Genomic DNA, 14065 nt, shown 5'->3' with positions numbered 1-14065 from the left:
GGGGAGCAGTCACACAGGGAAAAAATTTCCAGGGAGTGTGATCAAGTCTGGAGACTTCTCTCCACATAAATATACTGGAGCTAAGGGCAATTTACAATGCTCTAAGCTTAGCAAGACCTCTGCTTCAAGGTCAGCCGGTATTGATCCAGTGGGACAACATCACGGCAGTCGCCCACGTAAACAGACAGGGCGGCACAAGAAGCAGGAGGGCAATGGCAGAAACTGCAAGGATTCTTCGCTGGGCGGAAAATCATGTGATAGCACTGTCAGCAGTGTTCATTCCGGGAGTGGACAACTGGGAAGCAGACTTCCTCAGCAGGCACGACCTCCACCCGGGAGAGTGGGGACTTCATCGGGAAGTCTTCCACATGATTGTGAACCGTTGGGGAAGACCAAAGGTGGACATGATGGCGTCCCGCCTGAACAAAAAACTGGACAGGTATTGCGCCAGGTCAAGAGACCCTCAGGCAATAGCTGTGGACGTTCTGGTAACACCGTGGGTGTACCAGTCGGTGTATGTGTTCCCTCCTCTGCTTCTCATACCCAAGGTACTGAAAATTATAAGACGGAGAGGAGTAAGAACTATACTCGTGGCTCCGGATTGGCCAAGAAGGACTTGGTACCCGGAACTTCAAGAAATGCTCACAGAGGACTTATGGCCTCTGCCGCTAAGAAGGGACTTGCTTCAGCAAGTACCATGTCTGTTCCAAGACTTACCGCGGCTGCGTTTGACGGCATGGCGGTGGAACGCCGGATCCTAAGGGAAAAAGGCATTCCGGAAGAGGTCATTCCTACCCTGGTCAAAGCCAGGAAGGAGGTGACCGCACAACATTATCACCACATGTGGCGAAAATATGTTGCGTGGTGTAAGGCCAGGAAGGCCCCACGAAGAATTTCAACTCGGTCGATTCCTGCATTTCCTGCAAACAGGAGTGTCTATGGGCCTCAAATTGGGGTCCATTAAGGTTCAAATTTCGGCCCTGTCAATTTTCTTCCAGAAAGAATTGGCTTCAGTTCCTGAAGTTCAGAAGTTTGTCAAGGGAGTACTGCATATACAACCCCCTTTTGTGCCTCCAGTGGCACTGTGGGATCTCAACGTAGTTCTGGGATTCCTCAAATCACAGTGGTTTAAACCGCTCAAATCTGTGGATTTGAAATATCTCACATGAAAAGTGACCATGCTGTTGGCCCTGGCCTCGGCCAGGCGAGTGTCAGAATTGGCGGCTTTGTCTCACAAAGCCCATATCTGATTGTCCATTCGGACAGGGCAGAGCTGCGGACTCGTCCCCAGTTTCTCCCTAAGGTGGTGTCAGCGTTTCACCTGCACCAGCTTATTGTGGTACCTGCGGCTACTAGGGACTTGGAGGACTCCAAGTTGCTAGATGTTGTCAGGGCCCTGAAAATATAGGTTTCCAGGACGGCTGGAGTCAGGAAAACTGACTTGCTGTTATCCTGTAGGCACCCAAAAAACTGGGTGCTCTTGCTTCTAAGCAGACGATTGCTAGTTGGATGTGTAGTACAATTCAGCTTGCACATTCTGTGGCAGGCCTGCCACAGCCAAAATATATAAATGCCCATTCCACAAGGAAGGTGGGCTCATCTTGGGCGGCTGCCCGAGGGGTCTCGGCTTTACAACTTTGCCGAGCTGCTACTTGGTCAGGGGCACACCCTGGCTGAGGAGGACCTGGAGTTCTCTCATTCGGTGCTGCAGAGTCATCCGCACTCTCCCGCCCGTTTGGGAGCTTTGGTATAATCCCCATGGTCCTGACGGAGTCCCCAGCATCCACTTAGGACGTCAGAGAAAATAAGAATTTACTTACCGATAATTCTATTTCTCGTAGTCCGTAGTGGATGCTGGGCGCCCATCCCAAGTGCGGATTGTCTGCAATACTTGTACATAGTTATTGTTACAAAAATTGGGTTATTATTGTTGTGAGCCATCTTTTCAGAGGCTCCGCTGTTATCATGCTGTTAACTGGGTTCAGATCACAGGTTGTACAGTGTGATTGGTGTGGCTGGTATGAGTCTTACCCGGGATTCAAAATCCTTCCTTATTGTGTACGCTCGTCCGGGCACAGTATCCTAACCGAGGCTTGGAGGAGGGTCATAGGGGGAGGAGCCAGTGCACACCACCTGATCCTAAAGCTTTTACTTTTGTGCCCTGTCTCCTGCGGAGCCGCTATTCCCCATGGTCCTGACGGAGTCCCCAGCATCCACTACGGACTACGAGAAATAGAATTATCGGTAAGTAAATTCTTATTTTATTATGTAATGACTGATGACGGACCTGCTGGACACTGTCAGCTCAGCAGCACCGCAGACTGCTACAGTAAGCTACTATAGTAGTATGTATCAAGAAGAAAGAAAAAAAAAAACCACGGGTCGGTGGTATACAATTATGGATGGACGAGCGACTGCCGACACAGAGGTAGCTACAGCCGTGGACTACCGTACTGTGTCTGCTGCTAATATAGACTGGATGATAATGAGATGAAATTAATATATATATAATATCACTAGTACTGCAGCCGGACAGGTATATATATTTATTATGTAATGACTGATGACGGACCTGCTGGACACTGTCAGCTCAGCAGCACCGCAGACTGCTACAGTAAGCTACTATAGTAGTATGTATCAAGAAGAAAGAAAAAAAAAAAAAACACGGGTAGGTGGTATACAATTATGGATGGACGAGCGACTGCCGACACAGAGGTAGCTACAGCCGTGGACTACCGTACTGTGTCTGCTGCTAATATAGACTGGATGATAATGAGATGAAATTAATATATATATATATAATATCACTAGTACTGCAGCCGGACAGGTATATATATTTATTATGTAATGACTGATGACGGACCTGCTGGACACTGTCAGCTCAGCAGCACCGCAGATTGCTACAGTAAGCTACTATAGTAGTATGTATCAAGAAGAAAGAGAAGAAAAAAAACCACGGGTAGGTGGTATACAATTATGGATGGACGAGCGACTGCCGACACAGAGGTAGGTACAGCCGTGGACTACCGTACTGTGTCTGCTGCTAATATAGACTGGATGATAATGAGATGAAATTAATATATATATATATATAATATCACTAGTACTGCAGCCGGACAGGTATATATATTCATTATGTAATGACTGATGACGGACCTGCTGGACACTGTCAGCTCAGCAGCACCGCAGACTGCTACAGTAAGCTACTATAGTAGTATGTATCAAGAAGAAAGAAAAAAAAAAACACGGGTAGGTGGTATACAATTATATATATATTATATACAATTTTATATATATATATATATATATATATATATTAAACTGGTGGTGATTAATTAAACTGGTGGTCAGGTCACTGGTCACACTATCAGCAACTTGCAAGTAGTACTCCTAAGCAGACAATCACAATATATACTGGTGGTCAGTGTGGTCACACTGGCAGTGGCACTCTGGCAGCAAAAGTGTGCACTGTACGTTAAAATATGTACTCCTGCTCTCAGACTCTAACTGCTCCCCACTGTCTCCCCCACAAGTCAGATATACAGTCACACTATCACTTCAGCAAGTAGTAGTACTCCTCCTAATGCTCCCCAAAATTACTAAAGTAAATACTGTGTCTCTCTCTACTCTAGTCTCACTCTCTTCTCTATAAACGGAGAGGACGCCAGCCACGTCCTCTCCCTATCAATCTCAATGCACGTGTGAAAATGGCGGCGACGCGCGGCTCCTTATATAGAATCCGAGTCTCGCGATAGAATCCGAGCCTCGCGAGAATCCGACAGCGGGATGATGATGTTCGGGCGCGCTCTGGTTAACCGAGCAAGGCGGGAAGATCCGAGTCGCTCGGACCCGTGTAAAAAAACCTGAAGTTCGGGCGGGTTCGGATTCCGAGGAACCGAACCCGCTCATCTCTACTATACAGATCATGGAATTCCAAATCATTGTCTAATATTTGTAATAATTGACAGTAGCAGGTTGCTTATGCTTTATTATACAGTGTTTTTCCTAATGAACATGCAAGTGATGATGTCACAACACATGGATTATAAGCATTGACATTAGAATTCACCTTTTTATACAGGTATTATTTACTGAAGATAATAGCTATATTAGCATTACTTGGGTATTACAATTGATTAAACTGGAGGACGTCTGTGTGCAAGCTCCTGTACTCCGCCTTGTCTAGTTATTATAACATAACCCCCAGCATTCATGTTAACCAGCTCCAAAGGTGGTCTGCTCGTGGTAATTCTCTCTACAGACCAAAGTGCTGTGGGCACAATGATCGAGTTAACACACTAATAACCATAGAAGTAATGTCACTCTGAATGATCCAAGCTGCAAGTAGAATCACTCTGATTGGATGGCCTTACCAACCAGTCAGATTAATGGGAGCAGGTTTGAACTTGTTATCCAAACTATTCCCACCTTTTTTATTTTTTTATTTTATTTATGTGGCGTGCTAGAACTTTACTGTACGTATAAGCTGCTCCATATAAATATAATTGTACTGGAAAAAAAAATGTCTTTATTAATTTCATTTTGTTTACATTAAGTTTGGATATGGCAAAAATTTCTTTCAATTTTTTTTTTTTTTTTGTCCTTTTTAGATAAGCCCTTTCTTTGTGGTGGAATCACACACCTCTTCTCATTCCTGTGTAATCTACTTTCTGCTGCTAATTCACAGGTCCATCTTAAGCCTTTAAACACAATATCATTTCTCCAGATATTCATTGTCAGAAGAGAGTTTCGTGAAAGGACTTTGCTCTCCGGGTGCTTGTAGGTCCAATTTATTGATGTAGTGGTGTGTACATTTAAATTCTACCTTTATATATACTTACAGTATATATTTCACCGTAATTCACTTGAGAATATGCAAAATCTTCATCTTCAAGGCAAATGCACATCCTGCCTGTAAGCGTGCACGGATAAGTGTCAGTGTGGATTAGGCGTCAAACGTTTCCCACAGTAATTACATGGCTTATGTAGCATTATGACGCTCACGTTATTTGCAGTGCCCTGACAGAGAACGACCACAGGCTGTCTGCTTGTCGTTATTAGTACGAGTGCGACACCAGCAAAACCTAATAAGCTGTCCTTCGTTTCATGACCTTCCTCCCATATATAGTGAGGCACTTTGCTGGTGAGTCAGTGCCTCCAATGCAGGTTACGTTATATAGTGTCCGGGCGGCCCTCGGAGCACTACAGTCCCCATCATCCTCAGTGGAAGTGATTATAGTGCACTTATTTGCATTCTTAAATACTCATTTTCAGTAAATAAGAATTCTAAAGCACAAAGAACAATAATAAATATAAAAAATTACATTTACTCTGCAGGAAACGAAGTTTGCACAGTATCACTACCTTTTATTCCATAGGAAAATAGAAGTGTTGTCGAGTTGGTCATTACTGAATAACAGGGACATTGCCAAAAATTTCAGGGGACAAATCTCTTAAATGTGCCCCTGGATATTAGGGAAAGTTGGGAGCTACGGGGCTGATGCAGGTTACACACCGCTCTGGCTGTAGCACTGTATATGGGAGTTTCTGATTCTTACATAAATCAGTCGTATCTCCACTTGTAGATGGATGGGCATCACTGAGTGGCACTGAGGTGTTCGCACATATACAGTACTAAACATTCTGAGGGTGTGTGATATTGTGCACTATGCCGTGTTGTGCATACGCAGCGATCAGTCTGCTTCTAGAAGGATCTTTTGCACCAGGCTCATGTAAATGCTCACTGATAGCGATGATGTCTGTTTCAACAAACATATGAATAGCAGCGCTGCCGCCATTGCATCTGCATAAGGCAGATATACGCATCTAATCCTGTGCATGCAATTCAACCGCATGTGCAAACAACATAAAAGTGTGCGTGCATGTATGTTTAGCCATGTTATACAGTGTGTGCATAAACATATAACATACTTACTGTTCTGCAAGACTTTCGCTAAGCTCGCCAAGGCTCCAGGAGTAGCATGGAACACTGCCAAATCCCAACCACTTCCCTAGTTACATGGATGGGGGTACGATGACGTGATTCTCAGCGAGTAACTTCATCCGACTGTGTGTGCATTATACAGAGGGGGTGGGAGGGGTTGGTGCTGTGATGTCATTGATGTCCCCATGCCCATAATACCTGCCATTTGGCAATAAGTAGGCAAGTACTGCATACATATGTACACACACAGTACAGTATATCACTCATGAATAAGGCGCAACATCTGCACTGACCCAAATGAAACACCAGTCATCAGAAATCTAGTTGCTGGTTACTCTGCTTTACTTTATTAAATAGCCCTCATTGTTTGGTAAAACCAAGCACTTTTTGTTTTATGTATAGATTGGGATTTTTTTTTCACGGTGAAAAAAAAAATGTTTGTAAGGGGGAAAAGAGATACAGATAACATATAATCAGGGTTTTCAGACTAGTATAACAACAAAACAACACATCAGTTTGTCAGGTTCCAACTTCAACAAGATTCAGAAAGAGCCTAAATGAGTGCTGAACAATTATTGAGTGTTAGGAACAATAGTCTACCAGTTGCATAGTGTTTGCCCATTTAAACCGCTGTTCTAATCTCTTGGAAGTAATATCTTTTATTCTGCTGAAGAACGTAGAATAGCAGCTGTATCTTGTCAATACACGGAATTATGAGAAAACAGCTTTTACATCTGATGCATTGTGTATTTCAGGTATAATACTCTGCCCAGTAGACGGACACTGAAAAACTCCAGATTAGTGAGTAAAAAGGACGACGTCCACGTCTGCATCATGTGTCTGCGGGCGGTCATGAATTACCAGGTATGGAAACTCAGCTTTTTCTATAATAATACACAAAGCAGAGAACACTTTGTATACGTCAGTAACGTGCGGTGAGGTCATTGCCTGGGGAGGCACTGATATATATATATATATATATATATATGTATATATATATATATATATATATAGTGGTCGAAGTGGAAATTTTGAAGTGGGGGTATGCAAAAGTCAAGGATGCAATTATGTGCGCTCCAGAAAAGGGGGCGTGGTCACCCAATAGGGGGCGTGTCCAGTGTAGTAGAACCCCTTATACTATCTAGTACTGGTGCCCCTTTCATCTTACAGCACACGGTATGAGCCGAAATTCACATTGTAGCACACTGAATGAGCCGACATTCACATTGTAGCACACTGAATGAGCCGAAATTTACATTGTAGCACACTAAATGAGCTGAAATTCACATTGTAGCACATCGAATGAGCCGACATTCACATTGTAGCACACTGAATGAGCCAACATTCACATTGTAGCACACTAAATGAGCCGAAATTCACATTGTAGCACACTGAATGAGCCGACATTCACATTGTAGCACACTGAATGAGCCGAAATTCACATTGTAGCACACTGAATGAGCTGACAGTTACATTGTAGCACACTGAATGAGCCGACATTCACATTTTAGCACACTGAATGAGCTGAAATTCACATTGTAGCACACTGAATGAGCCGAAATTCACATTATAGCACACTGAATGAGCCGACAGTCACATTGTAGCACACTGAATGAGCCGAAATTCACATTGTAGCACACTGAATGAGCCGACATTCACATTGTAGCACACTGAATGAGCCGAAATTCACATTGTAGCACACTGAATGAGCTGACAGTTACATTGTAGCACACTGAATGAGTCGACATTCACATTTTAGCACACTGAATGAGCTGAAATTCACATTGTAGCACACTGAATGAGCCGAAATTCACATTGTAGCACACTGAATGAGCCGACAGTCGCATTGTAGCACACTGAATGAGCCGAAATTCTCATTGTAGCACACTGAATGAGCCGAAATTCACGTTGTAGCACACTGAATGAGCCGACAGTCACATTGTAGCACACTGAATGAGCCGACAGTCACATTTTAGCACTCTGAATGAGCTGAAATTCACATTGTAGCATACTGAATGAGCCGAAATTCACATTATAGCACACTGAATGAGCCGACAGTCACATTGTAGCACACTGAATGAGCCGAAATTCACATTGTAGCACACTCAATGAGCCGAAATTCACATTGTAGCACACTGAATGAGCTGACATTCACATTGTAGCACACTGAATGAGTCGACAGTCACATTGTAGCACACTGAATGAGCTGAAATTGTTATAGCAGGGACAGCCAGAGTGACGACAGGGAGAAGAGTGATGACAGTGACAGCAAGGAGAGAGAGTGACGACAGGGAGAGAGAGTGACGACAGGGAGAGAGAGTGTGACAGTAGGGACAGGGAGAGAGGGTGACAGCAGGTGAACATTACCTGACTCATTTGTTGTTGCTGGTGGCGGTGAGCGGCTGGCGGCGGTGGTGGGCGGTGGGCGGTGAGCGGCTGGCGGCGGTGAGCGGCTGTGCGCTCTACACAGCCGCCGGCCACTGAGCAGGGGCTTCTGTCTGAGAGAGGGCGGAGGAGGAGATCACCTGGGCACCGCTCAATTCACGCTGGGTCTGTGGCTTCCCGCCGCTGTCGCTGTGCACATTAGCCAGCGGTTGGGCCAGCGGGGGGACATGGAACACACTTTAGCTAGTAGGGGGAGGGGGGGACATGGCACACACTCTAGCTAGTAGGGGGAGGGGGGACATGGTACACACTCTAGCTAGTAGGGGGAGGGGGGGTGATGAGTGGGGACGGAGGAGATAAGTCATATAGCGGTGATGAGCAGGGGGAGGGATGAGCGGGGGGAGATGAGCGGGGACGGAGAGGACAGTAAGTCACATAGCGGTGATGAGGGGGGTGATGAGCGGCGCCGGTGCTGAGCGGGGACGGGGGAGATGATTAGTCAGGTAGCGGTGATGAGGGGTGGTGATGAGCGGCGCCGGGGCTGAGCGGGGACGGGGGGGGATGGTAAGTTACATAGCGCAGCGGTGATGACCTGGATGGTGATGAGCGGGGACGGAGAAGTCACATAGCGCAGCGGTGATGACGGGGGGGGGAGGAGAGATGAGCGGCGCCGGCACTGGCGCTGGACGGGGAGATGATAAGTCAGATAGCGGTCAGGGGAGCAGAGGCCACCAGGGTCTCACATGAGGAAGTGCAGAGCGTCTAGCTGGCCATCGGTAGGCTGGTCCACAGGGTGACCTCAAATTCTGGTGCCCAATCATATCTGCAGCAGTGACAGGGGCGTGCTTTCATATGGGCTGAAAGCACGCCCTGTCACTGAGGCACTCATACTAGTGCCGCTTATCATGCTTTTTGTAATGGGCTTTTACAGCCCTGTCCTTGGCCCCGCCCCCTGCCCGCCCCCCACATCCGGCCTTTTGTCATTATCCGCAGGAGGCACCGCTCTCTGTGCCTTCAAAACAAATTGTAACCTGTTTTAAAGTGTAAAAATCATTACAAAAATATAAAGCATATACTTAGGACACAGAATATGTGTCATAAATATCTTCTTTATATTATTGGAATCATTAATGACAGGGGAGGCACTGCCTCCCCTGACTGCACGTCCCTGGTATACGTGATAATTTGCTCCAGCTATTGTATTAGATGTGATTGCATTAATGTCTTTCATACTGGAAGGAACATCTGGTCATCGGTATATAGACATCATGGGTGACCTGGCTATTTGTTCCAACAAGACAGTGCCAGTTTCCATGTCAGACCAAATTGGCTATAGATTTGGTCCAACAGCGGCATCACCATGGTTTGGTCAGGTTACGTGAGCCTTATCAGTCAACAGGCGCATGTGTACACATGTAGTCATTTCTTACCCATGTCGGATCCATCTCGGTGGCAGTAAAGGTGTCACAGGTATCCTATATAGGGAAAGAAGCTCTGCATGGATGCCCCCTAATACAGCTTCTCCAACACTTAAATATTATTTATATATCTAGTCCTGCAAGAAGAAGTCTGATGTTTGCATGTTGGTCCAATATGAGGGTCCTGATAGTGCCACCATAGATGTCTGTAATGAGCTGTATTATAAAAGTCCTCTCTGTCAGATAAATTGTTACTACGTATTTAGGAGATTGAATCCAAAGCATTTGATGCAATATTCTAGAAAAGCCTCAATCAGTATTTCTTCCATGCTACATAAAACAATGGGTGAAGGGGATGCAGTCAATTTACCTCAAATCAAAATCCCGACGGTTGAAATCCTGACAGCAATTGACCGACGGTCAAAATCCCGACAAGGTCAAAATCCCGACATGGACAAAATACCGATATTTAAAATACCGACAAGGTCAAAATACCGACAGGTCAAAATGCCGACATGAGTTTTTCATGATTTTTTCATTGAAACCGACTTGTTCATACTTTACCATCCCAGTGGACCTGGAGGGGAAATATAATAGTGTGCCGAGCGCAGCGAGGCACCGTGCCCGAAGCGAGCCATGCGAGGGGACGCTGTACGCGTATATGGTGTCCATGTCGACTTATGTCGACATACACACAAAAACCCAATGAAAACCGCATGTCGATATTTTGACCTGTCTGCATTTTACATGTCGGTATTTTGACCTTGTTGGTATTTTAAATGTCGGTATTTTGTCCATGTCGGGATTTTGACCGTCGGTCAATTGCTGTCGGGATTTCGGCCGTCGGGATTTTGATTGGAGGTATTTCATACCGATCCCGGGTGAAGGTATGGTTGGAGTTGCTATCACTTCCTTGGAAGCAGCAGTGATTGTTCTGTATGATGATGCAGCAGGAGGCGTCTATTACATGCCGAAGCCTCCTGCTGCAGTAGTGATCCAGCCTGCGTCCTAGGGTGCAGCATCAGATCACTCAGTCACCATCAGGCAGCTTACGGCTTAAAGTGACCAGCAGTATGCAAAAATGGGCACCCATTAGACAAATGAAATCCCCCACCATGAGTGGTGATAAATAAGTTCATTGCGGAAAATGCCTCTAGTAATTATTGGTGCTTCAAAAATACTTCCAATGAAAATTACTTTAAAATTAAAGTCATTGTGTTTATGAATGATATTTATCATCCCAATTTAAGAAAGATAGGGGACTGCATCCTTCCTTAGAACCTGGACGTTTGTCCTGACTTCTGGTCCTGTAGGGAGGGATGGCCTGCTATGTGTTGAGGGAACGGTGGCAGCACTCCTGAAGAAGCACACCCCAATGCAGCCACACCCCCAATGTGTAGTGGCCATGCCCCTTTCTAGAGATGTAAACTCCCTCACCAAATCCACAAATAACATGTTGGGAAGTATGCATATGGAAAGATCTTGATGCCACATTTGCAGAAATTCTCAACATAGTTAAGTCTAAAACAGAAGGAGATAGCATTATGGGACAGATGATTACCACACCAGGGATAAAATCATGCCCTGTAAAGATAGAAGCTGCTAGAAGCCTAAAAACGCCAACATATACTAATGAGCTTAGATGTCTCCAGGAATGGTTATTTGGGATAATATCAGAAAGATCGATCCGCAGTAGGCAACCCATTGAACCACTGAGATCCAATATATTTTGGATTAGGGGGAAATTACTAGAATGACAGATGTGTGTATGACTTTACCAATTGTGCAGTTTTATATTTCAAACAGACCTACGGTGTTCCAAGCAGATAACAGGAGATATGGCCTTAGAAAGGTTATTGCTGCAATGTCATAAGTCTTAGTGGAAACTAGTGGCTTTTTATGTGTGTGAATACTCACTAAGGGGGGGATGTAGCAAACCTTCTAAAAAGCACAGATGGAGAAGTTGGCCATTCCAACAATCAGCTTCTACAGTAGTTACCATTTTATAGAATGTCATTGATAAATAATACCTTGAAGCTGATGGGTTGGGTTTCCATTGTCCTCCATAGAAGGTTTGGTACACGTCCCCATAAGTCAGAACACGACTGATGTTAAATTGAGGCATGTCTAGCAACAAGTTTCTTTTCCCTCTGTTATATGTGCTGCAGCAACGCATTTTAATAAATATGTCTGGATAACTGATGCGTAGCCATGGTCCTCCATATGTCGCCTGGCCCATGAGTGTGGACTATGCTGCACCGTGTGTCATTAGCCTTAGTCTGACTGATGACTTATGGTATAAAGTCCTGTAGTGTGTCTTTATAACACAATGCTCCAACCTTTTTTTTTTCTATCTGCAGTATGGTTTCAACATGGTCATGTCCCATCCGCACGCTGTCAATGAGATTGCACTTAGTTTGAACAATAAAAACCCAAGGTGAGTATAACCTTAAGAAACTTCTGTGGCAATAGGGAACAAGGTATTTCAGTAAGACAATGAACCTACTAAAGAATAGAGCTATAGAAACTGAGAATGTGAAGATAGGAAAGAGACCACACAAAAGAGCATCCGCTTTTGCCTCAGAAGAACATATTTTGTAAGCTAGTAATGGCAGCTTGTACAGTGTGTACACTGTGTCTAAGGGAGAGATGTAGCATTCCTTCTAAAGAGTGGATAAATGAGGAAGTTGCCCATAGCAACCAAGCAAATTATATTCTATAAAATGATAGGTAGAACTTGATAGGTTCTCCACTCTTTAAATGCCTCAAACATCTCCCTCAAAGGGGATGCGGTCAAGATCCTGCCGGCCGGAATCCTGGCAGTTGGAATACTGACACCGGAATCCCGACCGGCACAGTCCCGACATATTCTCCCTCCGTGGGTGTCCACAACACCCATAGAGGGAGAATAAATTAGTGTGCCGAGCGTAGCGAAGCCCCATGCCCGCAGCGTGGCGAGCGCAGCGATCCCGCAAGGGGCTGCGTTGCACTCGCCCCCCTGTCGGGATTGTGCTGGTCGGGATTCCAATGTCGGTATTCCGACCGCCGGGATCCCGTCCAGCGGGATTTCGTACTGATCCCCCTCCAAAGTCATCTATGATGAAGCAAAGTCAAGTGCAGATGTTGTCAGAACCAGAGGGTGAAACATACTAGGCCGCATGAGATCATTATGTTACACATGTATTTATATTATAATAATGCTATAATGTTTATACAATATCAGAGTGACCTGCTTACATACTATAATGTTAGGATCAGTAGTTACATTACGTACATATGTATGCACGATGGGGCTCAGGCAGAGCAGGCAGCAAAATGTGTGTAAACTACTTGTGCACATATAGGGCCTAATTCAGACCGGATCGCCGCTGTGCGTTTTCGTAAATTTAACACATCTACGATCAACTCTGAATCACCCCCATAAAGAGCAGCACATGAACCTGCTTTACGCTAGGTATATCTCACACTCATATGACCCACTTGCAGCAATGGTGTAAACCACTTTAATGTGCTACCGCTTTGCTAATACAGCAGAAACAATCCCCTATCTTCATACACTGAATAACAAAACAACACAAGTTTGTCTAAGCCCACTCTCAAAAAGCATATTCTATGCCCGAAGAGAGCGTCAGTCAGTGTTAGGCGAGTGTCTGCAAACAGCTAGTCACAAGCGATTGCTAGTGCAAGCAACAGAAGTATCATCCGCCGGTATTAACACCTGCCCGTGACCGCCCAGAAATCATAACTTTCCCAGGCATATGCATCTCTTTCCTGGTGTGCATGTATTTGCACTCATATGAACACGCCCTATTTTAGAGTGTGTCTGTTCTGAAAATCTAGACTCGCACAGCTGAATAGAGCCATTAGGTAGCTGAATTATAGAAATTTGCATGGGCACATTATGTCCTCACACACAGTTGTAGGATCAACTGGTGTAGTGCTCACTCTGCACAAGCCCCAGTAACTACTAATGTAAACTAATGGTCCTAAGGAGCGGTCGCTCCTTACCTGTCTTGCTGTGAGGTCTGCATTGTGTCTGGATAATTTCCTCCCTGGAGTCCCTACCTTCCTGGTGACTGATGGCTGATATTCAACATGAGATGGGGCTTAAGCCCTTTGGCGGCAGGAGGAGGAGGAGCCTAAATCCAGGGGGAGGGGGGAGGGCTTAAGTCCGGTGCTGCTAGCAAACAGGATGGCTTCTAGGGACTGCATCAGCTGCACCTCCTGGAAGCCAGATAGTGGCTGCCGTAATAGCAGGGGAGTGGGGAAACGTTCTCTCTGCTATTACAGTCCGGACCAGCAGTACCAGGAGGAGAAA

The 14065-nt window shown here is 45.3% G+C and overlaps 1 protein-coding gene across 8 annotated transcripts in view; it reads left to right on the top strand.

Moving 5' to 3' along the window:
* The window catches only part of FMNL2 (formin like 2), a 446274-nt gene that overhangs the window by 340148 nt on the left and 92061 nt on the right, over positions 1 to 14065 (top strand). For all 8 annotated transcript variants that reach the window (XM_063933532.1, XM_063933537.1, XM_063933536.1 and 5 more), the window contains exons 7-8: positions 6700 to 6808; positions 12108 to 12184. In XM_063933532.1, the coding sequence (XP_063789602.1) occupies positions 6700 to 6808; positions 12108 to 12184 (186 nt within the window). The remainder of the gene's footprint in view (positions 1 to 6699; positions 6809 to 12107; positions 12185 to 14065) is intronic.

This window comes from Pseudophryne corroboree, chromosome 7, assembly GCF_028390025.1.
Source record: "Pseudophryne corroboree isolate aPseCor3 chromosome 7, aPseCor3.hap2, whole genome shotgun sequence".
NCBI classification, from domain to species: domain Eukaryota; kingdom Metazoa; phylum Chordata; class Amphibia; order Anura; family Myobatrachidae; genus Pseudophryne; species Pseudophryne corroboree.
Note: the sequence above shows the minus strand (reverse complement) of the source record. Positions and strands in the feature narration are given on the sequence as shown.